The sequence below is a fragment of the Schistocerca cancellata genome, chromosome 2 (genome assembly GCF_023864275.1).
Source record: "Schistocerca cancellata isolate TAMUIC-IGC-003103 chromosome 2, iqSchCanc2.1, whole genome shotgun sequence".
NCBI classification, from domain to species: domain Eukaryota; kingdom Metazoa; phylum Arthropoda; class Insecta; order Orthoptera; family Acrididae; genus Schistocerca; species Schistocerca cancellata.
Genome location: NC_064627.1, coordinates 658,857,139 through 658,884,558, shown reverse-complemented (window position 1 = coordinate 658,884,558; position 27,420 = coordinate 658,857,139). Strand labels below are relative to the sequence as shown.

General features: G+C 40.3%; 1 protein-coding gene across 1 annotated transcript in view; it reads right to left on the bottom strand.

The window, feature by feature from the left end:
- LOC126162344 (protein IMPACT-like) overlaps positions 1-13,857 on the bottom strand; it is a 56,306-nt gene extending 42,449 nt beyond the window's left edge. Inside the window, exons 1-2 of the mRNA XM_049918787.1 lie at positions 13,627-13,857; positions 13,220-13,452 (exon numbers count right to left, since the gene is read on the bottom strand). Coding sequence (XP_049774744.1) covers positions 13,220-13,452; positions 13,627-13,650 — 257 coding nt within the window. The 5' untranslated portion in view covers positions 13,651-13,857. The remainder of the gene's footprint in view (positions 1-13,219; positions 13,453-13,626) is intronic.
- Positions 13,858-27,420: the final 13,563 nt, after the last annotated feature.

The following is a 27,420-nucleotide window of genomic DNA, read 5'->3' as shown; positions in this document are numbered from 1 at the left end:
GAACACCATTCGTCAGCAGTCCACGCATACCACCAATGGTGTGAACATTAATTTAGTTGCACTGAGCCCTGAGAATGCCAATGTCTTCTGTGCACTTCACATTTTTTTTTTTTTGTGAGGGAAACATTCCACTAGGGAAAAATATATCTAAAAACAAAGATGATGTAACTTACGAAACGAAAGCATTGGTATGTTGATAGAGACACTAACAAACACAAACACAAACAAACACACACACACACACACACACACACAAAATTCAAGCTTTCGCAACCCACGGTTACTTCATCAGGAAAGAGGGAAGGAGAGGGAAAGACGAAAGGATGTGGGTTTTAAGGGAGAGGGTAAGGAGTCATTCCAATCCCGGGAGCGGAAAGACTTACCTTAGGGGGAAAAAGGGACAGGTATACACACGCACGTGCGCACACACGCACACACACACACACACACACACACACACACACACACACACACACACACATATACAGACACAAGCTTACCCAATCTGTTACCCCCGGAAACCATCCTTGTAACCATTGATGCCACTTCCTTATACACAAATATTCCGCACGTCCACGGCCTCGCTGCGATGGAGTACTTCCTTTCACACCGATCACCTGCCACCCTACCTAAAACCTCTTTCCTCATTACCTCAGCCAGCTTCATCCTGACTCGCAACTTCTTCACTTTCAAAGGCCAGACATACCAACAATTAAAGGGAACAGCCATTGGTACCAGGATGGCCCCCTCGTATGCCAACCTATTTATGGGTCGTTAAGAGGAAGCCTTCTTGGTTACCCAGGCCCGCCAACCCAAAGTTTGGTAGAGATTTATTGATGACATCTTCATGATCTGGACTCACAGTGAAGAAGAACTTCAGAATTTCCTCTCCAACCTCAACTCCTTTGGTTCCATCAGATTCACCTGGTCCTACTCCAAATCCCATTCTGCTTTCCTCGACGTTGACCTCCATCTGTCCAATGGCCAGCTTCACACATCCGTCCACATCAAACCCACCAACAAGCAACAGTACCTCCATTATGACAGCTGCCACCCATTCCATATCAAACGGTCCCTTCCCTACAGCCTAGGTCTTCATGGCAAACGAATCTGCTCCAGTCCTGAATCCCTGAACCATTACACCAACAACCTGAAAACAGCTTTCGCATCCCGCAACTACCCTCCCGACCTGGTGCAGAAGCAAATAATCAGAGTCACTTCCTCATCCCCTCAAACCCAGAACCTCCCACAGAAGAACCCCAAAAGTGCCCCACTTGTGACAGGATACTTTCTGGGACTGGATCAGACTCTGAATGTGGCTCTCCAGCAGTGATATGACTTCCTCAAATCCTGCCCTGAAATGAGATCCATCCTTCATGAAATTCTCCCACTCCACCAAGAGTGTCTTCCCGCCGTCCACCTAACCTTCATAACCTCTTGGTTCATCCCGATGAAATCCCCAAACCACCTTCCCTACCCTCTGGCTCCTACCCTTGTAACCGTCCCCCGGTGTAAAACCTGTCCCATGCACCCTCCCACCACCACCTATTCCAGTCCTGTAACCCGGAAGGTGTATACGATCAAAGGCAGAGCCACGTGTGAAAGCACCCACGTGATTTACCAACTGACCTGCCTACACTGTGAAGCTTTCTATGTGGGAATGACCAGCAACAAACTGTCCATTCGCATGAGCGGACACATGCAGACAGTGTCTGTTGGGAATGAGGATCACCCTGTGGCTAAACATGGCTTGGTGTACAGCCAGCACATCTTGGCACAGTGTTACACCGTCCGGGTTATCTGGATACTTCCCACTAACACCAACCTATCAGAACTCTGGAGATGGGAACTTGCCCTTCAATATATCCTCTCTTCCCGTTACCCACCAGGCCTCAACCTCCGCTGATTTCGAGTTGCCGCCTCTCATACCTCACCTGTCATTCAACAACATCTTTGCCTCTGTACTTCCACCTCAGCTGACATCTCTGCGGAAATTCTTTGCCTTTACATATGTCTGCTTGTGTCTGTATATGTGTGGATGGATATGTGTGTGTGTGCGCGCGAGTGTATACCTGTCCCTTTTTCCCCCTAAGGTAAGTCTTTCCGCTCCCGGGATTGGAATGACTCCTTACCCTCTCCCTAAAACCCACATCCTTTCGTCTCTCCCACTCCTTCCCTCTTTCCTGATGAAGCAACCATGGGTTGCAAAAGCTTGAATTTTGTTTGTGTGTGTTTGTGTAGACTATGCAAATGACCGGGTTATTGGTGTAAGGCTGAAAGGAGCACAAAAAGATTTACTGATTGTCCAGGTGTATATGCCAACTTCAGAACATGATGACCAAATTGTAGAGGAAACGTACAATGTAATAGAGAGAATAATGGACAAAAATAAAAAATGCTGCAAAATAGTAATGGGAGACTGGAATGCCATTGTGGGAGGAGGGAAACATAGTAGGCAGTCATGGTCTTGGAAAGAGAAATGACAGAGGTGAATGGTTAATTGACTTCTGCAGAGAAAGGCAGCTGATAGCGGCAAACACATGGTTCAAGAACCACAAGAGGAGGCTCTACACTTGGAAATCACCAGGGGATAAATACAGAAAACAAATCGATTTTATACTGGTAGAAGAAAGATACAGGAATGGAATCAAGAAGGTGCACACATTAACAGGTGCAGATATTAATAGTGACCACAACTTACTTATGGCAGAAATAGAAATAAGAATGAAAAAACTGAAGAAGGCGACCATGGTGAAAAAGTGGGATTTAGAGAAGATAAGATTCAACAAAGAACAAATTACAGAAATGCTGTCTCAGGACTTTCTAAACACATTACGAGAGAAAAAAGCACCTGATAATGCCAACGAGTACTGGAATATGCTGAAAGAAGGAATCATTAAAGCAGGACAGCAAAATATAGGATGTGTAAAAGGGAAAAGGTCAAAAAAACCATGGGTCACACAAGAAATGATTTCCAAGATGGAGGAGAGAAAAAAATTGAAAAACAAGAACACTGAAGATGCAAGAAAGATATACCAAAGGCTAAATAATGAACTGCGAAGAGAAACAGAGCAGGCTAGGAAAAAATGGCTAAAAGAGGAATGTGATGAAATTGAAGAACTGGACAGGAAGGGAAGATACGGCTTACTATACAACAAAGTAAAGACTATGACATGGGAACAAAACAGAGCAGGAAGTGCTACTATGGAAATTTTGAGTAAAGACGAAGAGGTAGTGTACAAAGATCGTGACGACGTCCTCCAGAGATGGGAAGAATATATAAAAGAGCTATATGACACAAATAGCAAACCAGAAACTCTGGAACTTGAATCACACAACAGTGTAAGTGATGAAGAGAAAGGACCGACCATCATAATGGAAGAAGTAAAGGCTGCCATTGCTGCAATGAAAAATGGCAAAGCCGTAGGTACAGATACAATACCAGGAGAAATACTATACTGCTTGAACCACAATGGAATAAGAGAAATATTGAGGTTATGTAATAAAATATATGACAGTAGTGAATGGCCTGAGGACTTTCTGACAACAGTAATGATTCCATAACCGAAAAAACAAGGAACCAAGAAATGCAGCGAGCACAGGACAATGAGCCTCATTTCACATGCAGCCAAAGTGATGTTAAGAATAATTAATAAAAGACTTGAAAAAGTAATGGAGGAGAATCTTGGCGAGGAGAGTTTGGCTTTAGATGGAATACGGGCACCAGAGATGCAACAGGGCTCCTAAGAATCTTGGGAGAAAGGTTTACTGAAAACGGAAGATACCTATATATGTGCTTCATTGATCTAGAAAAAGGCATTTGACATTGTGGTTTGGGACAAGCTGGCAACTATAATGAGGGAAAAGAGAGTGGACTGGAAAACCAGAAGACTTATAATTTCATTATATCTTAATCAAAAAGTTTCAGTTAAAGTGAGAAGAGAAAGTACAAACTGGATCAGACTAGGAAAAGGAGTAAGACAAGGTTGCTGTTTATCACCTACTCTTTTCAACCTCTACTTGGAAAATATGATTGACCAATGCTCATTAGATGACAAAGGAGTAGAAATTGGAGGAAGAAGAGTAGGGTGTTTGAGATTTGCTGATGACATGGTCCTTCTAGCCACAGGGGAAAAAGAATTACAAGGTTTGGTGGACACCATTGCAACTAACGGAAAAAAAATATGAAATGAAAATTAACACAAATAAAACAAAAGTATTGGCACTGGGAGGAAATAAAAATTATGCTGAATGGAGAAACACTAGAACAGGTGCAAAATTTTAAGTATCTTGGAAGCAGGATAGACACCGACTGGAAGTGCACCACAGAAATTAAAATAAGGATAGCAATGGCAAAAGAGGCGTTTTATAAGAAAAGGAGAATCTTCTGCAGCGGTCTGGACAGAGAACTCAGAAAGAGACTCATAAAATGTCTTGTATGGAGTGTTCTTCTATATGGCACTGAAACATGGACTATGAGGAAAAAAGACAAAGAAAGGCTGGAGGCTTTTGAGATCTGGACATGGCGGAAGATGGAAAGAATAAGTTGGATGGACAGAGCAAAAAATGAAGAGGTACTGAGAAGAGTGGGAGAGAGAAGACAGTTACTAGATGTAATAAAGAGAAGAAAAAGAAATTGGATTGGGCATATATTAAGAAAGAATGACGGACTGATAAAAACAGTTTTAGAAGGTTATGTAGAAGGGAAAAGGAAGTGAGGAAGGAAGAGATTCCAGATACTGGATGACATGATGGACGGTGCAACATACAGCAGCCTTAAGAAGGAAGCAATGGATTGCAGAAAATGGAGAGGCAAAGGACCTGCTAATATAGCAGATAACTGGTGGTGATGATGATGATGATTGTGTTTGTTAGTGTCTCTATCAACATACCAACGCTTTCGTTTGGTATGTTACATCATCTTTGTTTTTTTATACATATAAGGTCGTGGTCCTCTTTACGAATCAACACATTGATTTTTTCCTTACACATTTTGCATTACCTTTACATGAGCTGTAAAGTAAATTCTGTAACAGAGTTTTACGAAACCAGGCTCATGATAAGCTGTCACATAAAAACAGAATATAGTTTCAACATTTTAACGATCTCTTTTCCTTCTCTGGCTTATCTTATGCAAACTCATTTTTTTTTCTATGCAATTTATTACACTTAATTTTCTGTCTGTTTATGACCTGAAAGAGCTGTCCATGCTGCAATTTCTTCTTTAAGGAGACAGTTTGTTTTCTATAAAGTGTGAGCTGGGTGTCGATGCCAGCTGTGGCGGCATTGCAAATGAAGTTCTACTTTAATCACAGTACAGGTATTTCCCAGTCAGTAATTTACTTCTAATATTTTTGAAACAGGAGTTTGCCAGTCATGTATTCAACTTTATATACAGCCATAAACACCTCTCTGCACTAGTATTTTTGGTCCACAACAACTTTCTCAATTAACAAATATAATTTTGCTTATAAGAGACTTATAATGTCCTACTTTTGCAAACAGATACTTCTACTGAGAAAACTGGAAGACCACTTAGAGGAGAACAAAACAAAATTAATGAAAAATCAAGAGAATGAAAAATGGTTGACTGTTCCTGAACAAGCAAGCAGCTACAGGGATCAGTGGATAACACATCTGAAGAGTAACCCGCAGGATAAAATTATGACTAATGTTGGCACTTCGACTTGAGTTTATGAAATGGACTTAAAATGTCAATTCTTTTTTTTTTTTTTTTGTTTATTGGACAATCAGTTCCCACAGTTACAATAATGAAATCACATCCTAAGCACCTGAAAAATAATTAAATGTGTCAAGCAATCTTTCTGACACATCCAGTCTTTGAAGCAACAGTTTAATATCTACAAGCTCAGAGGGACAACAATCCCTACATTCAGAAGGAGAGGCTTCCAAATTGTATATAGCAAATCCTATACTTCTAAAAAAGTGTGTTCATGGCAAGACCTAGAGTCCAAACAAGTCTCTAAACTCACTCATATGATTAAATACCTTAAAACCACCTACAGTTGTCAGAGTTGCAACTTATGAGGCAGTTCTTGTATTTAATGATAGAGCTGTAGGGAGGATGAAGGTATTTGAGAGCATGGACTTTAAGAGAGGAAATTTCACTCAAGACATATTGAGAAAAATAGATTTACTGCACCTCTCTGCAGCTGAAAGGTCAACTGAAGACTTATCAAAGGAAAGAAGGCAGGGAACAAGAAACCACAAGAGAAGCCTTGAAGGTAAAGAGAACCCTGAATACAAATCTGGTGCCTTCTAAAGAGGTGACATTCGAAAAAAGGTAGGTTCAGCTTTAAATTGCATTTCCTGAAAATCGTGTTTATGAACCTTTTTCTCTCGGAATCTGTGAAAGCTACAATTATGAAATTTTGTACACTTATCGCTATAAACCCAATAGTAAATTTGGAAATTCTGAATGTAAGCTGATATACACTGTGAGATCAAAAGTATCCAGACACCCCCAAAACATATGTTTTCTCATATTAGGTGCATTGTGCTCCCATCTACTGCCAGGTACTCCATATCAACGACCTCAGTAGTCATTAGACATCGTGAAAGAGCAAAATGGGGCGCTCCGCAGAACTCACAGACTTCAAGTGTGGCAGGTGATTGGATGTCACTTGTGTCATACATCTGTACACGAGATTTCCACACTCCTAAACATTCCTAGATCCAGTTTCTGATGTGATAGTGAAGGGACACATACAGCACAAAAGTGTATAGGCCGACTTCGTCTGTTGACCGACAGAGACCGCCGACAGTTGAAGAGGGTCGTAATGTGTAATAGGTAGACATCTATTCACACCATCACACAGAAATTCCGTTGTAATGTGTAATAGGCAGACATCTATTCACACCATCACACAGAAATTCCAAACTGCATCAAGACCCACTGCAAGTACTATAAGAGTTAGGTGGGAGGTGAGAAACTTGGATTTCATCTACATCTACATCCATACTCCGCAAGCCACCTGACGGCGTGTGGCACAGGGTACCTCAAGTATCTCTATCGGTTATCCCTTCTATTCCAGTCTTGTATTGTTCATGGAAAGGAGGACTGTCGGTATGCCTCTGTGTGGGCTCTAATCTCTCTGATTTTATCCTCACGGTCTCTTCGCGAGATATACGTAGGAGGGAGCAATATACTGCTTAACTCCTCGGTGAAGGTATGTTCTCCAAACTTCAACAAAAGCCTGTACTGAGCTACTGAGTGTCTCTCCTGCAGAGTCTTCCACTGGAGTTTATCTATCATCGCCGTAATGCTTTCACGATTACTAAATGATCCTGTAACAAAGCACGCTGCTCTCCATTGGATCTTCTCTATCTCTTCTATCAACCCTATCTGGTATGGATCCCACACTGGTGAGCAGTATTCAAGCAGTGGGCGAACAAGTGTACTGTAACCCACTTCCTTTGTTTTCGGATTGCATTTCCTTAGGATTCTTCCAGTGAATCTCAGTCTGGCATCTGCTTTACCGACGATCAACTTTACATGATCATTCCATTTTAAATCACTCCTAATGCGTACTCCTAGATAATTTATGGAATTAACTGCTTCCAGTTGCTGACCTGCTATATTGTAGCTAAATGATAAGGACTACACTTGTCTACATTGAGATTCAATTGCCATTCCCTGCACCATGCGTCAATTCGCTGCAGATCCTCCTGCATATCAGTACAATTTACCATTGTTACAACCTCTCGATATACCACAGCATCATCCACAAAAAGCCTCAGTGAACTTCCGATGTTATCCACAAGGTCATTTATGTATATTGTGAATAGCAACGGTCCTACGACACTCCCCTGCGGCACACCTGAAATCACTCTTACTTTGGAAGACTTCTCTTCATTGAGAATGACATGCTGCATTCTGTTATCTAGGAACTCTTCAATCCAGTCACACAATTTGTCTGATAGTCCATATGCTCTTACTTTGTTCATTAAACGACTGTGGGGAACTGTATCGAACGCCTTGCGAAAGTCAAGAAACACGGCGCCTACCTGGAAACCCGTTTCTATGGCCCTCTGAGTCTCATGGACGAATAGCGCGAGCTGGGTTTCACATGATCGTCTTTTTCGAAACCCATGCTGATTCCTACTGAGTAGATTTCTATTCTCCAGAAAAGTCATTGTACTCAAACATAATACGTGTTCCAAAATTCTACAACTGATCAACGTTAGAGATATAGGTCTATAGTTATGCACATCTGTTCGACATCCCTTCTTGAAAACGGGGATGACCTGTGCCGTTTTCCAATCTTTTGGAACCCTACGGTCTTCTAGAGACCTACGGTACACCACTGCAAGAAGGGGAGCAAGTTCCTTCACGTACTCTATGTAAAATCAAACTGGTATCTCATCAGGTCCAGCAGCCTTTCCTCTTTTGAGCGATCTTAATTGTTTCTCTATCCCTCTGTCGTCTATTTCGATATCTACCATTTTGTCATCTGTGCAACAATCTAGAGAAGGAACTACAGTGCAGTCTTCCTCTGTGAAACAGCTTTGAAAAAAGACATTATGTATTTCAGCCTTTAGTCTGTCATCCTCTGTTTCAGTACCATTTTGGTCACAGAGTGTCTGGACATTTTGTTTTGATCCACCTACCGCTTTGACATAAGACCAAAATTTCTTAGGATTTTCTGTCAAGTCAGTACATAGAACTTTACTTTCAAATTCATTGAATGCCTCTCGCATAGCCCTCCTCACACTACATTTTGCTTCGCGTAATTTTTTGTTTGTCTGCAAGGCTTTGGCTATATTTATGTTTGCTGTGAAGTTCCCTTTGCTTCCACAGCAGTTTTCTAACTCTTTTCCATCTCTTACGATCTTGCTTGGCACATACTCATCTAATGCATATTGTACAATGCTTTTGAACTTTGTCCACTGATCATCAACACTACCTGTACTTGAGACAAAACTTTTGTGTTGAGCCATCAAGTGCTCTGAAATCTGCTTTTTGTCACTTCTGCTAAACAGAAAAATCTTCCTACCTTTTTTTAATATTTCTATTTACGACTGAAATCATCGATGCAGTAACTGCTATATTATCGCTGATTCCCTGTTCTGTGTTAACTGTTTCAAATAGTTTGGGTTTGTTTGTCACCAGAAGGTCTAATATGTTATCACCATGAGTCGGTTCTCTGTTTATCTGCTCAAGGTAGTTTTCAGATAAAGCACTTAAAAAAATGTCACTGGATTCTTTGTCCCCGCCACCCGTTATGAAGTTTGAGTCTCTCAGTCTATATCCGGCAAATTAAAATCTCCACCCAGAACTATAACATGGTGGGGAAATCTACTCAAAAATTTTCCAAATTTTCCTTCAGGTGCTCTGCCACAACAGCTGCTGAGCCAGGGGGCCTATAGAGAGATCCAATTACCATGTTTGAGCCTTCTTTAACCATGACCTTCACCCAAATTATTTCACACTTTGGATCTCCGCCAATTTCGATACTATAGCACTTTTTATTGCTATAAACATGCCTCCCCCTTCACTGTCCAGCCTATCACTGTGGTATACATTCCAATCTGAGTTTAGAATTTCATTACTGTTTACATCTGGTTTCAGCCAACTTTCTGTCCCTAATACTATGTGGGCATTTTGACCGTTTATTAGTGAGAGCAGTTCTGGGACCTTTCTATAGACGCTCCTGCAGTTTACTATTACCAAATTAATATTGTTATTCCCTGTTGTGTTTTGCCTACTACTACCTTGCCGCATCTCAGGAGGCGTCTTGTTGGGCCTAGGGAGGGAATTCTCTAACCTAAAAAACCCACATGTGCACTCCACACGTACTCCGCTACCCTTGTAACCACTTCCTGCATGTAGTGCACGCCTGACCTATTCAGGGGGACCCTGCATTTCTCCACCCGATGGCAGAGGTCGAGAAATTTGCACCCCAGATCTCCGCAGAATCATCTGAGCTTCTGGTTTAAGCCTTCCACTCAGCTCCAAACCACAGGACCGTGATCGGTTCTGGGAACAATACTACAAATCGTTAGCTCAGATTCCACCCTGCGAGCGAGGCTTTCCACCTTCACCAATCGCCTGTACGAACTGAGGATGACCTCTGAACCCAGACAGTAGGAGTCATTGGTGCCAACATGAGCAACAAATTGCAGTCAGGTGCACCCAATGCTCTCTATCATTGCCGGCAGGGCCTCCTCCACGTCTCGGATGAGACCTCCCGGCAAGGAGACAGAGTGAACACTGGCCTTCTTCCCTGACCTTTCCACTATTTCCCTAAGGGGCTCCATCACCTGCCTAACGTTGGAGCTCCCAATCACTAATAAACTCCTCCCCCATGTGCCTGCTTGGACCTTGCTGAAGGAGCGGCCACATGTCCACTCACAGGCAGAGCGAGTGATGCCACATGGCGTCTCCACACTGAACCTCCACCTCATGCGCCGCGAACGCCGCCTAACCCACCACTCCCCTTGGGGAGAGATTGGCCCAACCACACCCGGTACCCACGAAGATGTCTCGACAGCAGGGACCGCGGGTGAAGCATGTAACACCTGGGGCGTACCATGCAACGCACCAGACTCCCCACTGCCACTACCCTCCGAGGCAGCAGCCTGAAGACGGATGACCGCGGCCATCAACACACTCAGCTGTTCGCGAACACTGGCCAGCTCCTCCTGGGTCCATACACAGCAGTCACACATCCTATCCATCCTAAGAAATCAATCTACTGTAGAGAGTTAATCAACTTTTAACTAGACAATACACTAAAGGCGGCTGATAGCTGACTAAACTGTGATTACTAGACACTTGTTGTTGAAAACAATGAAAATAGCACTACCTGTCTCTGGACTGTATTGAAAACAAACACTAGCACTACTGGCACTATGGCTGACTAAAGGGACTCTCTCTGACTGTATTCAAAACAAACACGAAATCTACGGAACACTATTACTAGCACTCGAAAATTAAAGCTTCCTAAAAGCAAAAACACATGAAAGAAGAAGTGACAAGTAAGAAAAATACAGTTAATACTTAATTTAACATAGCTCGCTGCACAGCAGACGTGGTAGAGTGGCTGCTCATGAGCCATACATCACGTCGGTAAATGCCAAACGTTGTCTCGATTGGTGTAAAGAGCATAAGCATTGGACGACTGAACAGTGGAAAAATGTTGTGTGGGATGACGAATCACAGTACACAGTATGGCAATCTGATGGTAGGATGTGGGTATGGCAAATGCCCGGTGAACGTCATCTGCCAGCGTGTGTAGGGGCAACAGTAAAGTTCAGAAGCAGCAGTGTGATGGTGTGGTCATGTTTTTCATGGAGGGGGCTTACACCCCTTGTTGTTTTGCACAGCACAGGCTTACATTGATGATTTAAGCACCTTCTTGCTTCCCACTGTTGAAGAGTAATTCATGGATGGTGATTGCATCTTTCAACACGATTGAGCACCTGTTCATAATGCACGTCTGTGGCAGAGTGGTTACACGACAGTAACATCCCTGTAATGGATTGGCCTGCACAGAGTCCTGTCCTGAATCCCAAAGAACACCTTTGGGATGTTTTTGAATGCAGACTTCGACCCAAGCCTCGCCGACCGACATCGATACCTTTCCTCAGTGCAGTACTTCATGAAAAATGGGCTGCCATTCCCAAGAAACATTCCAGTACCTGATTGAATGTATGCCTAATAGATTGGAAGCTGTCGTCATGGGTAAGGGCAGGCCAACACAAGTGTTACCGATGGAGAGCACCACGAACTTTTAAGTCATTTTCAGCCAGGTGTCCGGATACTTTTGATCACATAGTGTATGTGACTAAGTGCTCAGAAATTTGCATGCATTTCATATTGTGCTTACAGAATTATAATAAAAAATTATTAAAATTCTCCTATGTGATACTTTCAAAAACCGTCAACATAAAATCTTAGTATAAGCAAAGAGATTAAAAAAGAGAAAATTTTGTAGAACTCTCTCTACTAGTTTCTGAGAAAAGATACATACATTATTTTTTGAAAATAAAATTTTTAAATTCCATAAAAAGTTAAATACATATAATGCATGGAACTTAACAGTAAATGTGTTGTAACTCTTGAGGCTTTCCCAGCGATCTAATGACATCTTGGGTTGTCGGGTGTTCTGCCAGATATCAGCGTCGTACTTGCACGACGCTGATATCCAGCAGAGCACCCGACAACCCAAGATGTCAGTAAATGTGTTAATTTCATGTAAAGCATGATACAAAATTTCAGTACCATATCTTCAAAATTGTGGATCTGGTGAATCTTTCAAATAGTGTGTTTTTCCATGAACGTTCCTCCTTAACAAGATGTTTATTAAAACTACAGTGTTTCATAAATACTTAATGCTGATCTGTGTTATGGATCCCAGATTAAAATTGTAGATCACTTTAAAAGAAACAAAATAAGATGGTTCATGTATTGGAGGAAGGACAGTTAAAATACTATGGTATCAAAGTAACTTCCCACATCCCATGTTGTATCATATGGAATAATGTTCTTTCCTCTCTCTTCCATCAAATAATTCAATATAATGCAACTGAAATCTGTAATACACAAAATAAGAATGGAATACAATGTTTTGAGTTAATTGCACTGTCAAAAAAATTGCACAAAGTTGGTCAAATGGAGGTCACCACATGTATGAAACCAAGAACACAAGAAATGCTCCAAGTAACTTGTTAAGACATACCTGCCCCACGAATCCTATATTCAGTGATCTTTGAACCAATGACTTTGTTAAAATGTTAATGTCTTGTCAGCGACTTGACACAATTGTTCATTATTTTACTGTCACAGAATCAATTAGGAGCTCATACACAAGATCATCAACTAGTTAAGCTCTAGCTTCTGATACGAAAATGTCTCCGCTGTCCATCAACATGATACTGCAACATCTCTTCCGATAAAAATTTTGTTAGTGTTGAAATTGTATGGTAACGTAGTTGCCTAGACAAAAATTCTGCAAGTGAAACCGATTGTAGATTTTAACAGACTTCCCAACTGCTTAAAATTCCATTTAATTTGTAAGCAGCTAATGCCATACAAATGCTGCAATAAGTATAAGAACACAACCTTTTCTTTCTTTGAATGGGGATCCGGCTACTAATTACCACGAAGAAGAAAATCAGCTGTGGTCCTTTCTTCGTCATGTCCCCGGATATTTAATCTCTGTTTTAAAATTGAGATTATGCCTTAAAAACTTACATACTTAGTTCATCAAGGGCGGAAATAATCACATTTTTTTCTTCGGGTTTTAGTCCCGGTGCTGACAGCTGATATTTCGGAGGTGATGTAGATGGGTATTCGGGTGGCAATATGAAATATAATGTGATCTCTTGACCACATTCCTTTAGGCTGATGCTGTACGATCGATTCACTTCGTCTTCCACTTTCCAGTCATCTCCATATATTGATGCCAGCGCCTCAATTTCGTCCGCCTAAGGGTCATGTTTTCACAAAATATAATCAAATATTACAATTCTGTGTAAGCTGCATGGGTACACTTTACAAGGAAAGACACGTGTTTTGTGTCCACCCCGAAATGGAATGCTGGGCAGGTAACCAACAGTCCATTCCTTGTAAAGTTTATAGCAAATACATTAATGTGTAACCTGCTTCGTGACATTATCTTCCATTGCCAGTTGCCCTCCCGCGCCGATGTCAAATAGATAGCATCTTAACTGAAGGACTGAACGTCACGAAGTCATGTAACACTCAGCACCAACGTCATGGGCATCAAGATATATATATATCAGAGATGAACAAAAATTCAACTGTTATAAATCTTAACCTATACAAGTTCATGAGGAAAACACTTTTTTTTTCCTTTATTGTAATTTCAATGGCACACAACCACGTGGACTGATAGCAGATACAAACATTTCACGCAAAGATGATCAGTCTTTATTTATTAACAAAGTCAATGATCTCCCATAAACTTGACCCTTCGACCATAGATACTATTATGGGCATAAGGCAACGACCTATATAGTTTATATCATAGAGTAATTATATCAACGACCTATCTATGGTCGAAGCGACCTATATAAAAGTTTATATACCTCCTTGACATACTCTATAGAGTATAAATTTCTATGTAGTGAGCAGTCGGACGCGCAGTCTTTAATTCCGTTCGCTACATCTGCTGCAGCTCAAGCCACATGATTTTGGAACGACACATTTTAGCCCGTTATTCTATCTCTCCTTTTGTTTGATTTTAATTCTGTGTCTTACATGGGTAAATAATAAACTCTTTGAGATAATTTCCAACAACGTAACAATACAAGTTTGATTTTAAATCATACTCTTAACATTGCTTAAGGAGAGATGAATAATAAAATGAAGTTAATCATGTAGTGGGATTTTCTATCAGTGCGAATTATACAGAATTTATTGTTTGCGTTCTCTGGTCTGATTACGAAAAGAAATGGTAAATTAATTTGTAACTGTTCACTATTCTTTGCTATATTATATCACTTGATTTTGGTTATTAACACTTTTGCTAACAGTTACAAAGACGTTAAATGTTACATCGCTACACTTGAAAAATATGCACTGGATTTCTTTGGCACGATAAACTATTTTTCCCAAGCTGCTCTTAGAACATGAGACACAAAAGGTAGTTGTCTGAGTTTTTTATAGTCAGATCAGATCTAAAATTAATTATTTGCTTTGAAATTTGACGTGAAATTCAGAGTGTAACCTTTGCTCATCTTTGCCAATGTCTAGCTAAAAATTCACAATGAAATAAAATATTCTCTTCCGTGTCTGCTAATTTCGCTGAAAGAGAAATGGATTAATGTTATTTCCTGTTATTACTTTCCTTCCTCCCGCGCTGTAGGCGAGCTGCTGAAATATTTAGTTTCTATGCTCGTAGCGACGGCAGCTTCCACCAACCGTCGTTCTGCTCCGCGTCAAAAAAGCTAAATTTGCTGGAAAAGTAGGTAAAAACGTCGTGTGACTAGGGCCTCCCATCGGGTAGACTGTTCGCCGAATGCAATTCTTTCTATTTCACGCCACTTCGGCGACTTGCGCGTCGATGGGCACGCAGTTCCTGACCAGAGAAAATCTCTGACCCAGCCGTGAATCGAACCCGGGCCCTTAAGGCCCTTCCGCATGCAACGATCTCTCTGCGCAATTGTCTGTGCACATCACATCTGCCCAGACAGATCGTTGCGTGTGGACAGGAGATTTGCACCGACATGAGGTGTGTGCAAACCTCGAAGTTGGAGTTGCCGGCCGGAGTGGCCGTGCGGTTCTAGGCGCTAGAGTCTGGAACCGCGTTACCGCTACGGTCGTAGGTTCGAATCCTGCCTCGGGCATGGATGTGTGTGATGTCCTTAGGTTAGTTAGGTTTATGTAGTTCTGAGTTCTAGGGCACTGATGACCACAGCAGTTAAGTCCCATAGTGCTCAGAGCCATTTTTGAAGCTGGAGTTGGAGGTTTGAGCAAATCGTCTCAAATCTGTGGGTTCAAACCACATCTGCGCAGACAAGTTGGAGCGTGTGGACAGGAGATCGCCGCAAATCTGGCGCGAAACAGCTGCTTGTTCAGTCTAGTGTTTGTGCGCACGGAGCATTAAAATGGCTGACACTCGTCAGTGTTCTAGACAGTTTATCAGTGAATTCATTGAACATTATAGAAGTGACCCATGTTTGTGGAAGATTAAAAGTAAAGAGTACAGTGACAGGAACAAAAAGACAGCTGCATACAATGCATTAATTGAAAAATTAGGAGAAGTTGACGCACTGGCGAACTGAGAAACGGTAATAACAAAAATCGTTGTGGACTGTTTACTGTAAATAATTATCAAAAGTTCAAAAATTTCGAAGATCTGGTGTTAGAGTGGATGAAATATACCAGCCAAGTTTGTGGTATTTTGTGATTCAAACAGGTCTAAAACAGCAAAAATTTTGTGATTCTTCATCAGCAAAAATATTATTTGTAACTCGATAGAATTAATGTACTTGACTTGCCTTCATGAACTCATCCTTCAGGACAGCGTAAATAGCTTCACTTGTGTTGGGTATAATTTCACTCAATGCTTGTTTAGAAATTGCAGTTGAAAATTTAAAGTCCTTATAGCTCCTTCCTGTTGCCAGGAATCTTAATTTCACCGTCAGCCGTTCATGGAGAGAAATTGCTCTTCTCATTCAAGTATTATTTCGTATAATATGAGAGGTTACGAGGGTTAAGAGACAATTATAAGTATCGACATCCATCTGTAAACAATTACGCCAGTTGTTACGGTGGCCCTGCAACTCTCGCAGTAAATGTACATGCGAAAAATGCTTTCGCTTTAGCAGCCACTATGTATACCATTTTGACCGCTCTCTCTGTTTCCTGCATTTTGTCTGAATGTTTTTTGCAACACAAGTTGCGAACACAGATCACAACAGAATTTCTTCAATTCCTAAATTTCAAAATAGATTAATTAAACTTCTGACGTTTTCGGAGAGCGTAGTCGCTTGCCACTGATATTTCTTTTCTGCATCGACAGATGGCAGCCGAGTAGTAGATTGGAGTTTGTGTCGTGTGAACACAACACATTTGCAGCGATCTTCTGCATGTACAGACATCTGCGCCGATATCTGCGCAGACAGATCGTTGCGTGTGGACCGGCCTTTAGGATTGACATTCTGTCACGCTGACCAATTTTTTTTGTTTGTGTTTGGTCGTTGCGGACTTCACATGACGTTCAAGTTCGTTTGTTGATCCTTCCACTCAGCTCTCTGACCGAACGCGCTGAGCTACTGTGCCGGTAGAAAACTCTCATTTTGTTCGCTGTTGGTCGTTGTATTTTCTCGTGGCGGACGTCCCATGAAGCTTTTTTTAAATTCATTTTTTCGGTATTATTCGTTGCGTTTGGTCTGGGCGAACATCACATGATACCTATTCTGGTTGATCGTTGATTCCTTTACGCAGTTTTTTTATTACAGAGGGAGCAGCACCTCTCTGACCGAACACGCTGAGCTACCGTGCCGGCTATATGATTATATTCTAAAACATAAGTTTCTTATGATACACACCTTTTTACACAATCTTGCTCCTATTGGCGGCTAAACTTTTCAACAGACAAAACACGACTACTATACGTAAAGATACAGCGCTATGTGCGTCTGCACTCGTCTGCAAGTAAAGAAGAACAGAGAAATTACTACCCTTAATTCGGTAACAAATATAAAACACAATGAAATTTTATCATCTTAGCTTCAGCGACCAATCAATTGTCTGTGGCAGTCTCTTCCTCTGTCGGCTGCTGTGATCACTTTTACATCTTTGCCTTTACGTTTCATAAAAAAATAAAAAATATAAATCATGTTAAGTACAATTTGTCATGATTTCATATGAGGCCAGTTGCCTGGATGTGCAAGTGCGTCGAACCAGAAGTGGGGGGCCAATTGCCTGAATGAGAACATAGAATCACACCCTATTCGATTTCAGTATTTGCTGACCATGGACTGTCACTGTGTTCTATGTGCCTTCTTCAAGTGCCTGATCTATGAACTGTTCTGTCAGCCTGTCAGCAACTGGAGGCACTTCAGTAACATATATTGCTTTTGGTAGCCTGGTGCATGATTGCCCATTGGAATTTAATGCTGTGTTATGGGTGTGGCTGGCAATGGACATTCTAAATTAAATAAAGCTTCATACTGTATCAACAATGAGATCATGAATGACCGATCATTATCTTTTAAATAACTGACTTTATTATGCAACGCAGATGTGCTGACAGTTTGCTTGATATCGTGTTCTTTCACTGACCTATCAATGTCTTCCTCATCGAGTATTTATTGCATAGCTATAACTACCCCTTCGTGAGGTTCACTTCGTCGATTCTGAAACCATCCAGTCTTATTGTTCCTTACATGTGCTGTACTCATTCGTATAAAACAATACTCTTTATCCAGAATGTCGTCTGATACCGGTAGCGGCTTTACCGGACATAAAACCTGCTGTGGTACATCAACATCTACTGTAACCCAAATTAGCTTCCCTGTAACTGCTGATAACAAGTCATGTGAAACATCCTTTAATGTAATTATATGCAGTTCATTTGGTACTTCTTTAGCAACGGTTGTACCTTGTGACATAGAAAGATTTTGAACTGCTGCACCCATCAGAAACGAATTCCTGTTAAGTTCAACTTTTTGTTGCCTAAGGCAGATTTCAGCGTGGCATTTACCCAGAAAGTTTAATCAAACTATTACACGAAATTCTTGTCCCACAGCTGGCAACACCTCCATTTGGTCATGATTATTCTTAAACTCGAGTTGTGTTGTCTCTACTGAATCTGTGTAATTATCTCCTATTGCTTGCAATATGTATCTCAGAGTTTCAGTCTCTCCTTCTCCACGAGATCCAGACTCACAACTAATACATCTATCTGAGTGTCCACTAGAAATTTACATTTTCTATTATTTACCCAAGCTATCAAGCAACAATCCATCCCTGCATACACTTCCTGGTACCACAGTTTATTGGGAATACTTCCTGGCAAAAGAAACATTCCTGCTACGATTTAATTGCTTCTTTCTCCCTTTGTTCTTGTCTTGTTTCCTGGATTTACACTCATGAGCCTAATACCTGAAGTGTTGACAGTTGTAGCATGGTGGCCATCGACTTGTGCCTTTAAATGTTCCTGTTTACCAAAACGGTAACATTCTTTATTGGACGTAAATATTCTTCACATTTTTGTTGCGCATCCTACCTCTTACAAACGTGTGGCAAAGATAAGTGCTGCAGCTAAAGCATCAGAGATTTCCATTTACACCCACAGCGAAAAATCTGGGCGGACAAAAGAGCATGACCCTAACAGTCTCTGGATTTTTAGACAGATCGTAAGTTTGTGCATTTACTTTGTGAATCCTATCCGCAAATTATTCTACTACTTCATTTACTTTCTGCGTTAGTTAGGGAGAAACTCAAAATCTTCATGACTCTTTTACTTCAAATTTTAGGTGATACTCTAATAAATGTTCTACCAGAATATATAAATTCTGTAAATAAATATATAACACATAAAAGTAGAAATGTTATTACCAAAAATATCGAAAAGTTATTGATCGATTTAGTTCAAATTTTTACATGCTGCTGTAGTATCAGGTGTCAAAATTACCGAACAATCAGTTTAACAAGTCACTGTTGCTAAATGCTAATGCGAATTCTTTACATAAGAATAGAAAAACTGGTAGAAGCTGACCTTGGGGAATATCAGTTTGGATTCTGGAGAAATGCAGGAAGATACAAGGCAAGACTGACCCCACGACATACCTTAGAACATAGGTCAACAGAAGACAAACTTAGGTTTATAGCATTTGTAAAGTTAGAAACAGCTTTTGACAATGTTGCTGGAATACTCTATTTCTAAAGATGGCACGGGTAAAAAACAGGGAGCGAAAGGGTATTTAAATTTGCACAGAAACCAGATGGCAGTTATAAGCGTCAAGGGACATGGCAAGGAAGCAGTGGTTGAGAAGGGAGTGAGACAGGGTTGTAGCCCCGTATTACTCAATCTGCATATTGAGCAAGCATTAAAGGAAACAAAGGATAAATTTGAAGTAGAAATTAATCTCCAGGGAGAAGAAATATAAACTTCGTGGTTTGCAGATGACATTATAACTCTCTCAGAAGCAGCAAAGGACTTGGAAGAGCAGCTGAATGGAATGGATACTGTCTTGGAAGGAGGGTATAAGCAACACCGACTCAAAGGAAGGCCGCGGCGCTTGTTCGTGACGTCACGTCAGCTAGGCACGGCGAACGCCAGGTCTGTTGCAGGCATACTCATAATGGTGGTGTCTCCCTCTCTGACACAGGAAAATATGAAACTATTGGCGGTAGTTGACCAACACACATTGTTCTGAGAGATTTCTGCAATCAATTAATTGTGCAATTCATTACACTTCTTAACAAATAGTGTACTCCTGAACTTAAATTTCCACCTGTTTTAAGGTTTGACATACAAAAACAACTTCATGGTCCAGCAGCAACAGAATTCGTGCTTCTTTACCTTATTTGTAAATCTGAGGAAGTTACGTTTGTACTGGATTGCATTTACAAGAAACTGTGAACATATTGGTGCTCTTCTTTAGGTATCTTGGTTGACTATGTGGTAAGGAGCACTGAATGTTAATGAAATATCTTGCGATTGTACAAGTTGGGGGAGGGGGTGGGAGACAGAAGAAGAGGCAAAAGAGTGATACTTGTTTTATCAAATAAAATTTTTTTATCTTATAAAGTTTCTCCTTTCAGTTGCAAGAGGGGAATATTTATCTTTTCTAATGTGCATGTTTAAAAAGGTTTACGCTCAGCAGTATTTTCGATGTATGAAGCTATTTTGTTTCTGTTTAGAATTCCTTTCGTTGAAAACGACTGTAATCTAATGACGGGCAACAGTTGGACATTTACACATGTAAATTAGTTCACATTTCCAGTGATGATGTCAAACGAAAATAAATAAATAAATAAAAGAAACGAGTTAATTGTAAGGGGGTTGGGGTAAGTTTCGATAACAAAATGGATCAAGTAAATACAGTTACTTGAATGTAAAATTTCCGAAGCTTGCAATGGGGCAAAGCATCTTCTCATATTGATCTACGTTTGTTTCGACAGGATTCAGTAATACAGTACTATGATCTTCATTTGTAGCTTTACGATAGTAAGAAAATCTTTCATCTAAATAAAACTGCAGAATCCAAAACAATACCAAACATTTTGTCCAAAAATAACAAATTTATAGTGGTAAGCACACCCAGGCGTTTCTGCCTGCAACAGACCTGGCGTTCGCCGTGCCTAGCTGACGTGACGTCACCGACAAGCGCCGAGGCCTTCCTTTGAGTCGGTGTTGATATAAGGTCAACAAAATCAAAACGAGAGTAATGGAATGTAGACAAATTAAATCAGGTGACGCTGAGAGAATTAGCTTACGAAAGAGACACTTAAAGTAGTAGATGAGGTATGCCATTTGGGCAGCAAAATAACTAATGATCGTCGAAGGAGAGACAATATAAAATGCAGACTGACAATGGCAAGAAAAGCTTTCTTAAGAAGAGAAATCTGTTAACAATGAGTATAGAAATAAGTGTCAGGAATACGTTTCTGCAAGTACTGGTGTGGAGTGTAGCCATGCATGGAAGTGAAACATGGATGATAAACAGTTTAGACAAGCAGAGAACAGAAGCTTTTAAAATATAATTCTACATAAGAATGCTGAAGACTAGATGGGAAGATCATGTAACTAGTGAAGAGGTGCTGAACAGAAATGGGGAGAAGATGAATTTATGGCACAGCCTGCTAAGAAGAAGGGATCGGATGGTAGGACTCATTCAGAAACAACAAGGGATCACTAATTTAGTAGTGGAGGGAGGTTTGGGTGGCAAAAATCGTAGAAAAAAAACAAGAGGTGAATGTAATACGTAGATTTAGAAGGATGTAGGTCACAGTAGTTATTCAGAGATGAAGAGGCTCACACTGGATAGAGTAGCATGGAGAGCTGCGTGAAACCAGTCACCAGACAGAAGATCACATTAACAACAGCTGCAATTGCAGACATTTGCAGAACTGTTTCTGTTGGGATCAGATACACTTTTGTGTCAATGATGGCGATATCTATATTTTTGACAACCAGCTGCACCATATTGCCATTTTCAACATTTTACTGACTTTGTATTTAACCTACATGATCCATATTTCCTGCCTTGATAATTTTCGTCATAGTACAGTTAATAACTTTGGAAAATAATATTATTCATTCAGACTAGTGTGGATATATGTAATGCAGTTAACAACACTGAAATTTTTTTCCTGAACTTTCAAGGAGAAGTGTTCATCATTACAAGACAAAACGACATCGCGCCAACATTTTAACTATGTGGGATGCAATAGTTGTCATCTTAATACCATGACCGCTGAGAATCCAACAATTACTGCAATTAAAATTCTTAAGATTTGCTGAAAAATTTATGATTGGTTATGATATGTCCACTGCAGAACTTCATGATACATGACATCTGATAAAACAAGAATCTCTTTATCTTGTATTTTTGCTGACAAAGTAATTTTATAATCTAATTCTCATTTTCTCTAAAAAAATGCAAGTGTATATTTCTTACTGAATTCTTCCTTCTGATTTTGATTAAAAGATAGGATCATAACTGGACGCTTTTATACTTCACTGTTGGACCGTTTGAAACTTACATTGGCTGAAAAAAGACAAAGGTTGGTGTGTAACAAGTGCTCTTTCACCAGGATAATGCATCATCCCACACCATCAGCGATACCAATGGCGAAAGTGCATGAATTAGACTTTGAATTGGTTCCTGATTCACCCTATTCACCTGCATTAGCCACAAGTGACTTCTTCCTGTATCCTAACTTGAAAACTTGCCTTGCTGGGAAGAAATTTTTATCAAATGAGGAAGTGATAGTTGCAGTCAATGAGTATTTTGCGGAGTTTGACAGAACGTATTTTTCTGATGGGATGAAAAAGTTGAAGGATCACTGGACCAAGCGTATATCACTTAAAGGAGATTATGTTGCGAAATGAGGTGAGCTGTTTATAAAAAGAAACATATTTTTATTGTGTTTTTATCACACTTGTCAAACCACCATCATTTTGAGTAGATAACCATCAGTTCTCTGGGATATATATATATATATATATATATATATATATATATATATATTGCATAATGTATAAAATTAGTTCCTATGGCAGGACACATCTCGAAAATGACCAACTCATTTATATAATAAATGCTGGCTCCCTTCCCCAGGATAAATTTTTGTGAACGCCTGTATCCACATGATCAAAGCACAAAATACTACAATGAGAGATGCATTTCCACCAAGCCAGCACTTTTCTATTACTCTACAAAACTTTATTACTGACAATTATTTCGAATAATTGAAATTTTCAAGTGCAGTTTCATCTTAAAGTATTTGAGACATAGTTATGGAAATGTGTAGTGCAGTATTAGGTGCACTAAAGAGTTATATTTGGGTGAGTAATGTATACACACATGCACAGACACACACGCACACATACACACAAGTATCTACATATACTTTTATTCATATCTACATCTGCATCTACATGTACACTCTATAAAGCACTGTGAAGTGCATGGCGCAGGGTATGTCCAATTGTACCAGTTATTAGTATTTCTTCCCATTCCAATAATGTATGGAGCATGGAATGACCGACAGCCTGAATATGTCTGTGAGTGCAGTAATTATTCTACTCTCTTCCTCACGATCCCTGTGTGAGTGATGTGTAGGAGATCGTAGTATATTCCTAGATTCATCAACTAAAGCTGGTTTTTTTATACCTTATTAATAGATTTCCTCAGGATAGTTTACATCTCCTTCAAGATTCTTCTAGTTCAGTTCCTTCAGCATCTCTGTGACATTCTCCCATGGATCAAACACACTTATGAGCATGTGTGCTGCCCTTCTCCGTATACATTCAATATCCCCTGTTAGTCCTATCTGGCATGGGTCCCACACACTTAAGCAATATTCTAGAACCAGTCGCACAAGTGATTTGGAAGCAATCTCCTTCGTAGACTGACTGCATTTCTCCACTATTCTACCACTAAACCAAAGTTTACCACCTGCTTTACCCACTACTGAGCCTATGTGATCATTCCATTTCATAGCCTTACAAACTGTTAAACCCAGGTATTTGTATGAGATGGACAATTCTAACAGTGACTCATTAATATTATAATCATAGGATAACACTTTATTGTTTTTTGAAGTGCACAAATTTACAATTTTGAAATTTGAAACACACTGCCAATGCTTGCACCACTTTGAAATCCTATTAAGATCTGACTTAATATTTATGCAGCTTCTTTAAGACAGTACATCATTCTAGAAAACTGCATCATCTGAAAAAGTCTGGAGTTACTATTAATATTCTCTGCAAGGTCATTAACAAACAACATGAACAACAAGGGTCCCAGCATACTGGGATTCCATCAGGCCCCTTGGGCTTTGTTCAGTTTTAACTGTTTCTTAACACCACCGATACTAATACTTATTTCAGTCATCTTTTCAGTGGTACTAAGATTAAACTGGGGCAATCCTACCAGGTTTTCCTTTGTGAAGGATCATTTGAAAATGGAGTTATGCATTTCAACTTTCGCTTTGCTACCCTCATTTTCAGTGCCTGTCTCATTCGCTAGGGGCTGGACTCTACCTATAGCCTATACTTTATTTTACACTTATTAGTATTCAATGATCTCAGTTTCTTCAGAAGTTTCTTTAAAGTGACTGTATACCATGGAAGATCTCTCCCATTATGAACTACTCTACTGGGTATAGATCTAACCATTGCCTGGTCAACTATTCCTCTAAACTTAAATCATAGTTCCTCTACGTGCTCTTTCCCTGTGCTGGAAGTTTCAGGTTCCTGATTGAGATATGATCTACTGATTTCTTATCTACTTTACTGGATGTGTATAACTTCATGCTTGTTTCATTTGACATGTGTACTTTGGTAATCACTATTGCCACAACCATGTCATGATCACTTATACCAGTTTCAATGTGGACATCATTGAAGAGGTCAGATCTATTTTTTGCCATTAGATCCAAGATATTACCATCATGAGTGGGGTTCCCAGGTATCTGTCGTAGGCAGGTTTTAGAAAAGGCAGTCAGTAATGTTTCACAGGATGTCTTATCACGCCCACCACTAACAAAACTGTAATTTTCTCAATTGATTGTTGGATGATTAAAGTCACTTCCAATTATTACAGTGTGACTGGGTAACTTACGTACAAAAGAAATGAGGTTTTCTCTAAGGTTTTCAGATACATCGGAAGATGATTCTGATGTGCTATAGAGGGATCTGATTATCACTTTATGCCCAACTCTGATACTGAGTCTCACCTAGACACTCTCACATACAGCTTCAATTTCTATCTCAGCGGATTTGACTTTCTTGTCTACTGTGACAAATACATCATCTCCATTTCCAGTTTGCTTATCCTTTCAACATACACTTAAAATTTCCCCAAAAATCTGACTGCTATCTATTTCAGGTTTGAACCAGCTTTCCATACCAAGTATTATGTGAATTTCACTGCTTTTCATGAGTGTTTCAAATTCTAGCACTTTGTTGTGAATGTTTCAGCAGTTTACCATTAGGGTTTTAATGCTCTCACCTTTGGGAGGCATTTCTTTCGATCTTACATTGCTACTTCTGGGTTTCCTACAGTTATCGTTATCTGGATTGGATGGGGAGTCGCCTAATTCAAAATACCTTTGTGTGCACCCCACACAGTCAGCTACATTGGTAGCAGCCTCTGATGTGTAGTGCACGTCTGACCCATTTAGGGGCAGCCTACAATTCTCAACCCTATGGTGCAAGTCCAGAAAGTTGCATCCTAGCTTGTCACAGAACCTTTGAAGTCTCTGGTTCAGCCCTTCAACTCGATTCAGAAGCAAAGTGCCACCATTAGTTCTGGAGACAATGCTGCACGTTGTGAGCTTTGTTGAAACTCCATGTGTAAGGCTGGTCTTCTCAATCTTCTGTGCCAGTCGCTGGAATGACCCAAGTATGACCTCAGAACTCAGACAACTGGCATCATTTGTTTCACTGTGGGCCACAATCTGCAGTTAGTAGCACCCTGTTCCCTCAATGGTTGCTGGAAAAGCCTCTTCAACAGGTTGAATGGCCTGTGCACTGAGTGCACCTGATGTGCTTACCTGTCCCATGCTGCCATTTCCCTTAGGGGTACTATCATTCACCATACGTCTCCACTGACGACGATTAATAGACGCTAACCCTTTTCATTTGCCTCCTCTTGACACCAGACAAATCAGGTTTCCCCAAAACAGGTAAGTGAGTCCCACTGACTCAGTTTCAATTTCAGTGAAAGACAACACCTCAAACATGTTGATGAGAGAGATCGTTAAAACACTCTGAGATCTCCCTGGGCCCTGTTCATCCTGTAAAGGACTCCTAGGTCTACCACTGACACGCAAGTCTCGGTCAGGAGGATGGTTAATCACAGATCCTGTACTTTCTGCAGAGGAGACAGGACTCACAGGAGAAATTTGTGGTAAGATCTTATGGGACCAAACTGCTGAAGTCATCGGTCCCATCCACAGGAGAGGATAGTACTTGAAGTACCTCTGGTCTTGGTATTGCAGGCACATGACTCTCAGGACCTCTTTCAAAGCAGCGATTTGCAGCAGCTGCCAATCGTTTGACAGAAGTCAGGGCGATTTCCAGCTGCTTCGAATTTGAACCAACTCATCCTGCGTTCGAGAAAAATATTTACAGTGGGGCTGCTGTTTGACTGTTGTATTGCAAGGCAATGAATAAATAATTCTGAATTAAGCCCGCTGATTGTCTTTTAATCTGTTGAGCTAAAACAACTGAAGCAAGTACATAAACTGAGATTCCTATTAAGACAACACCTATGGTAAAAATTACTGCTTTCCTAAAACGTTTCGAGGTTAATTACGGCTGTTAGCAAACTCGAAAATTACGATAAATAATTTACAATAAATGATGATAATAATGGGGCTGCTCCTCTTTAAGGAAAGAACAGATTTAACATAATACATTAATTAGGATATGTGCTACAGTAACTAAATGACGAACGCTGATTTACTACAATCTCCTCGTAAATTATGCAAATGACAAGGGTAGCTTTCAAATAAATAAATAAATCTCGTAAACGCACGTTCATTTCCGATGGTATACAATAAAATTCAGGTGTGATGTATTCTTTGGCAGAAGTTGAACCACAAACACTAGTTTGCTACAAAATAGATTACATATTCAAAACACTCGTAGCGGTAACTTACGAAAATGTAATTTTGTAAGCATTCGAAAATTCTTAAGAACTTTTATACTCATAACTTCGCATTTATTAATTTTTTTGATCTTGTTTCATGACTGTACGGTACTGTTCCCTGTGTTTCCCGAGCAACAAATTACACGAATTATATATTTCTGTTTTTGTGCTCGTCTGACCTATATAATATCCAACAATGACTTATACACATCGGTGCACTCTAATAATAACACTCTATCGTCTTGTTTTGAACTCATATTCAGCACAGCAATAACGATTTGCGAAAACAAGTCTGTATCACACGAGCATTCACGCGAGATACTGGCAAGGATACGGTACAATATTCCCGGGCAGTGCTGTATATTTCAAAAGTATTTGATGATCTTAATATTATTGCGGAACATTTCGATCTCACCCCTATACATTCAATATTATTGCGCCTCAGGAAAATTTGCGCAATTTTATTGACCGTCTATGGGGTGCTAACAGCGGCGGGACGGAAGAGACTCAATTTTTGTTATTCGCTGCTTAAGCAACTGACAGTCACACTCCAAAAACCCAGAAGTGAGAGTAGGCGCTGCGTAAACG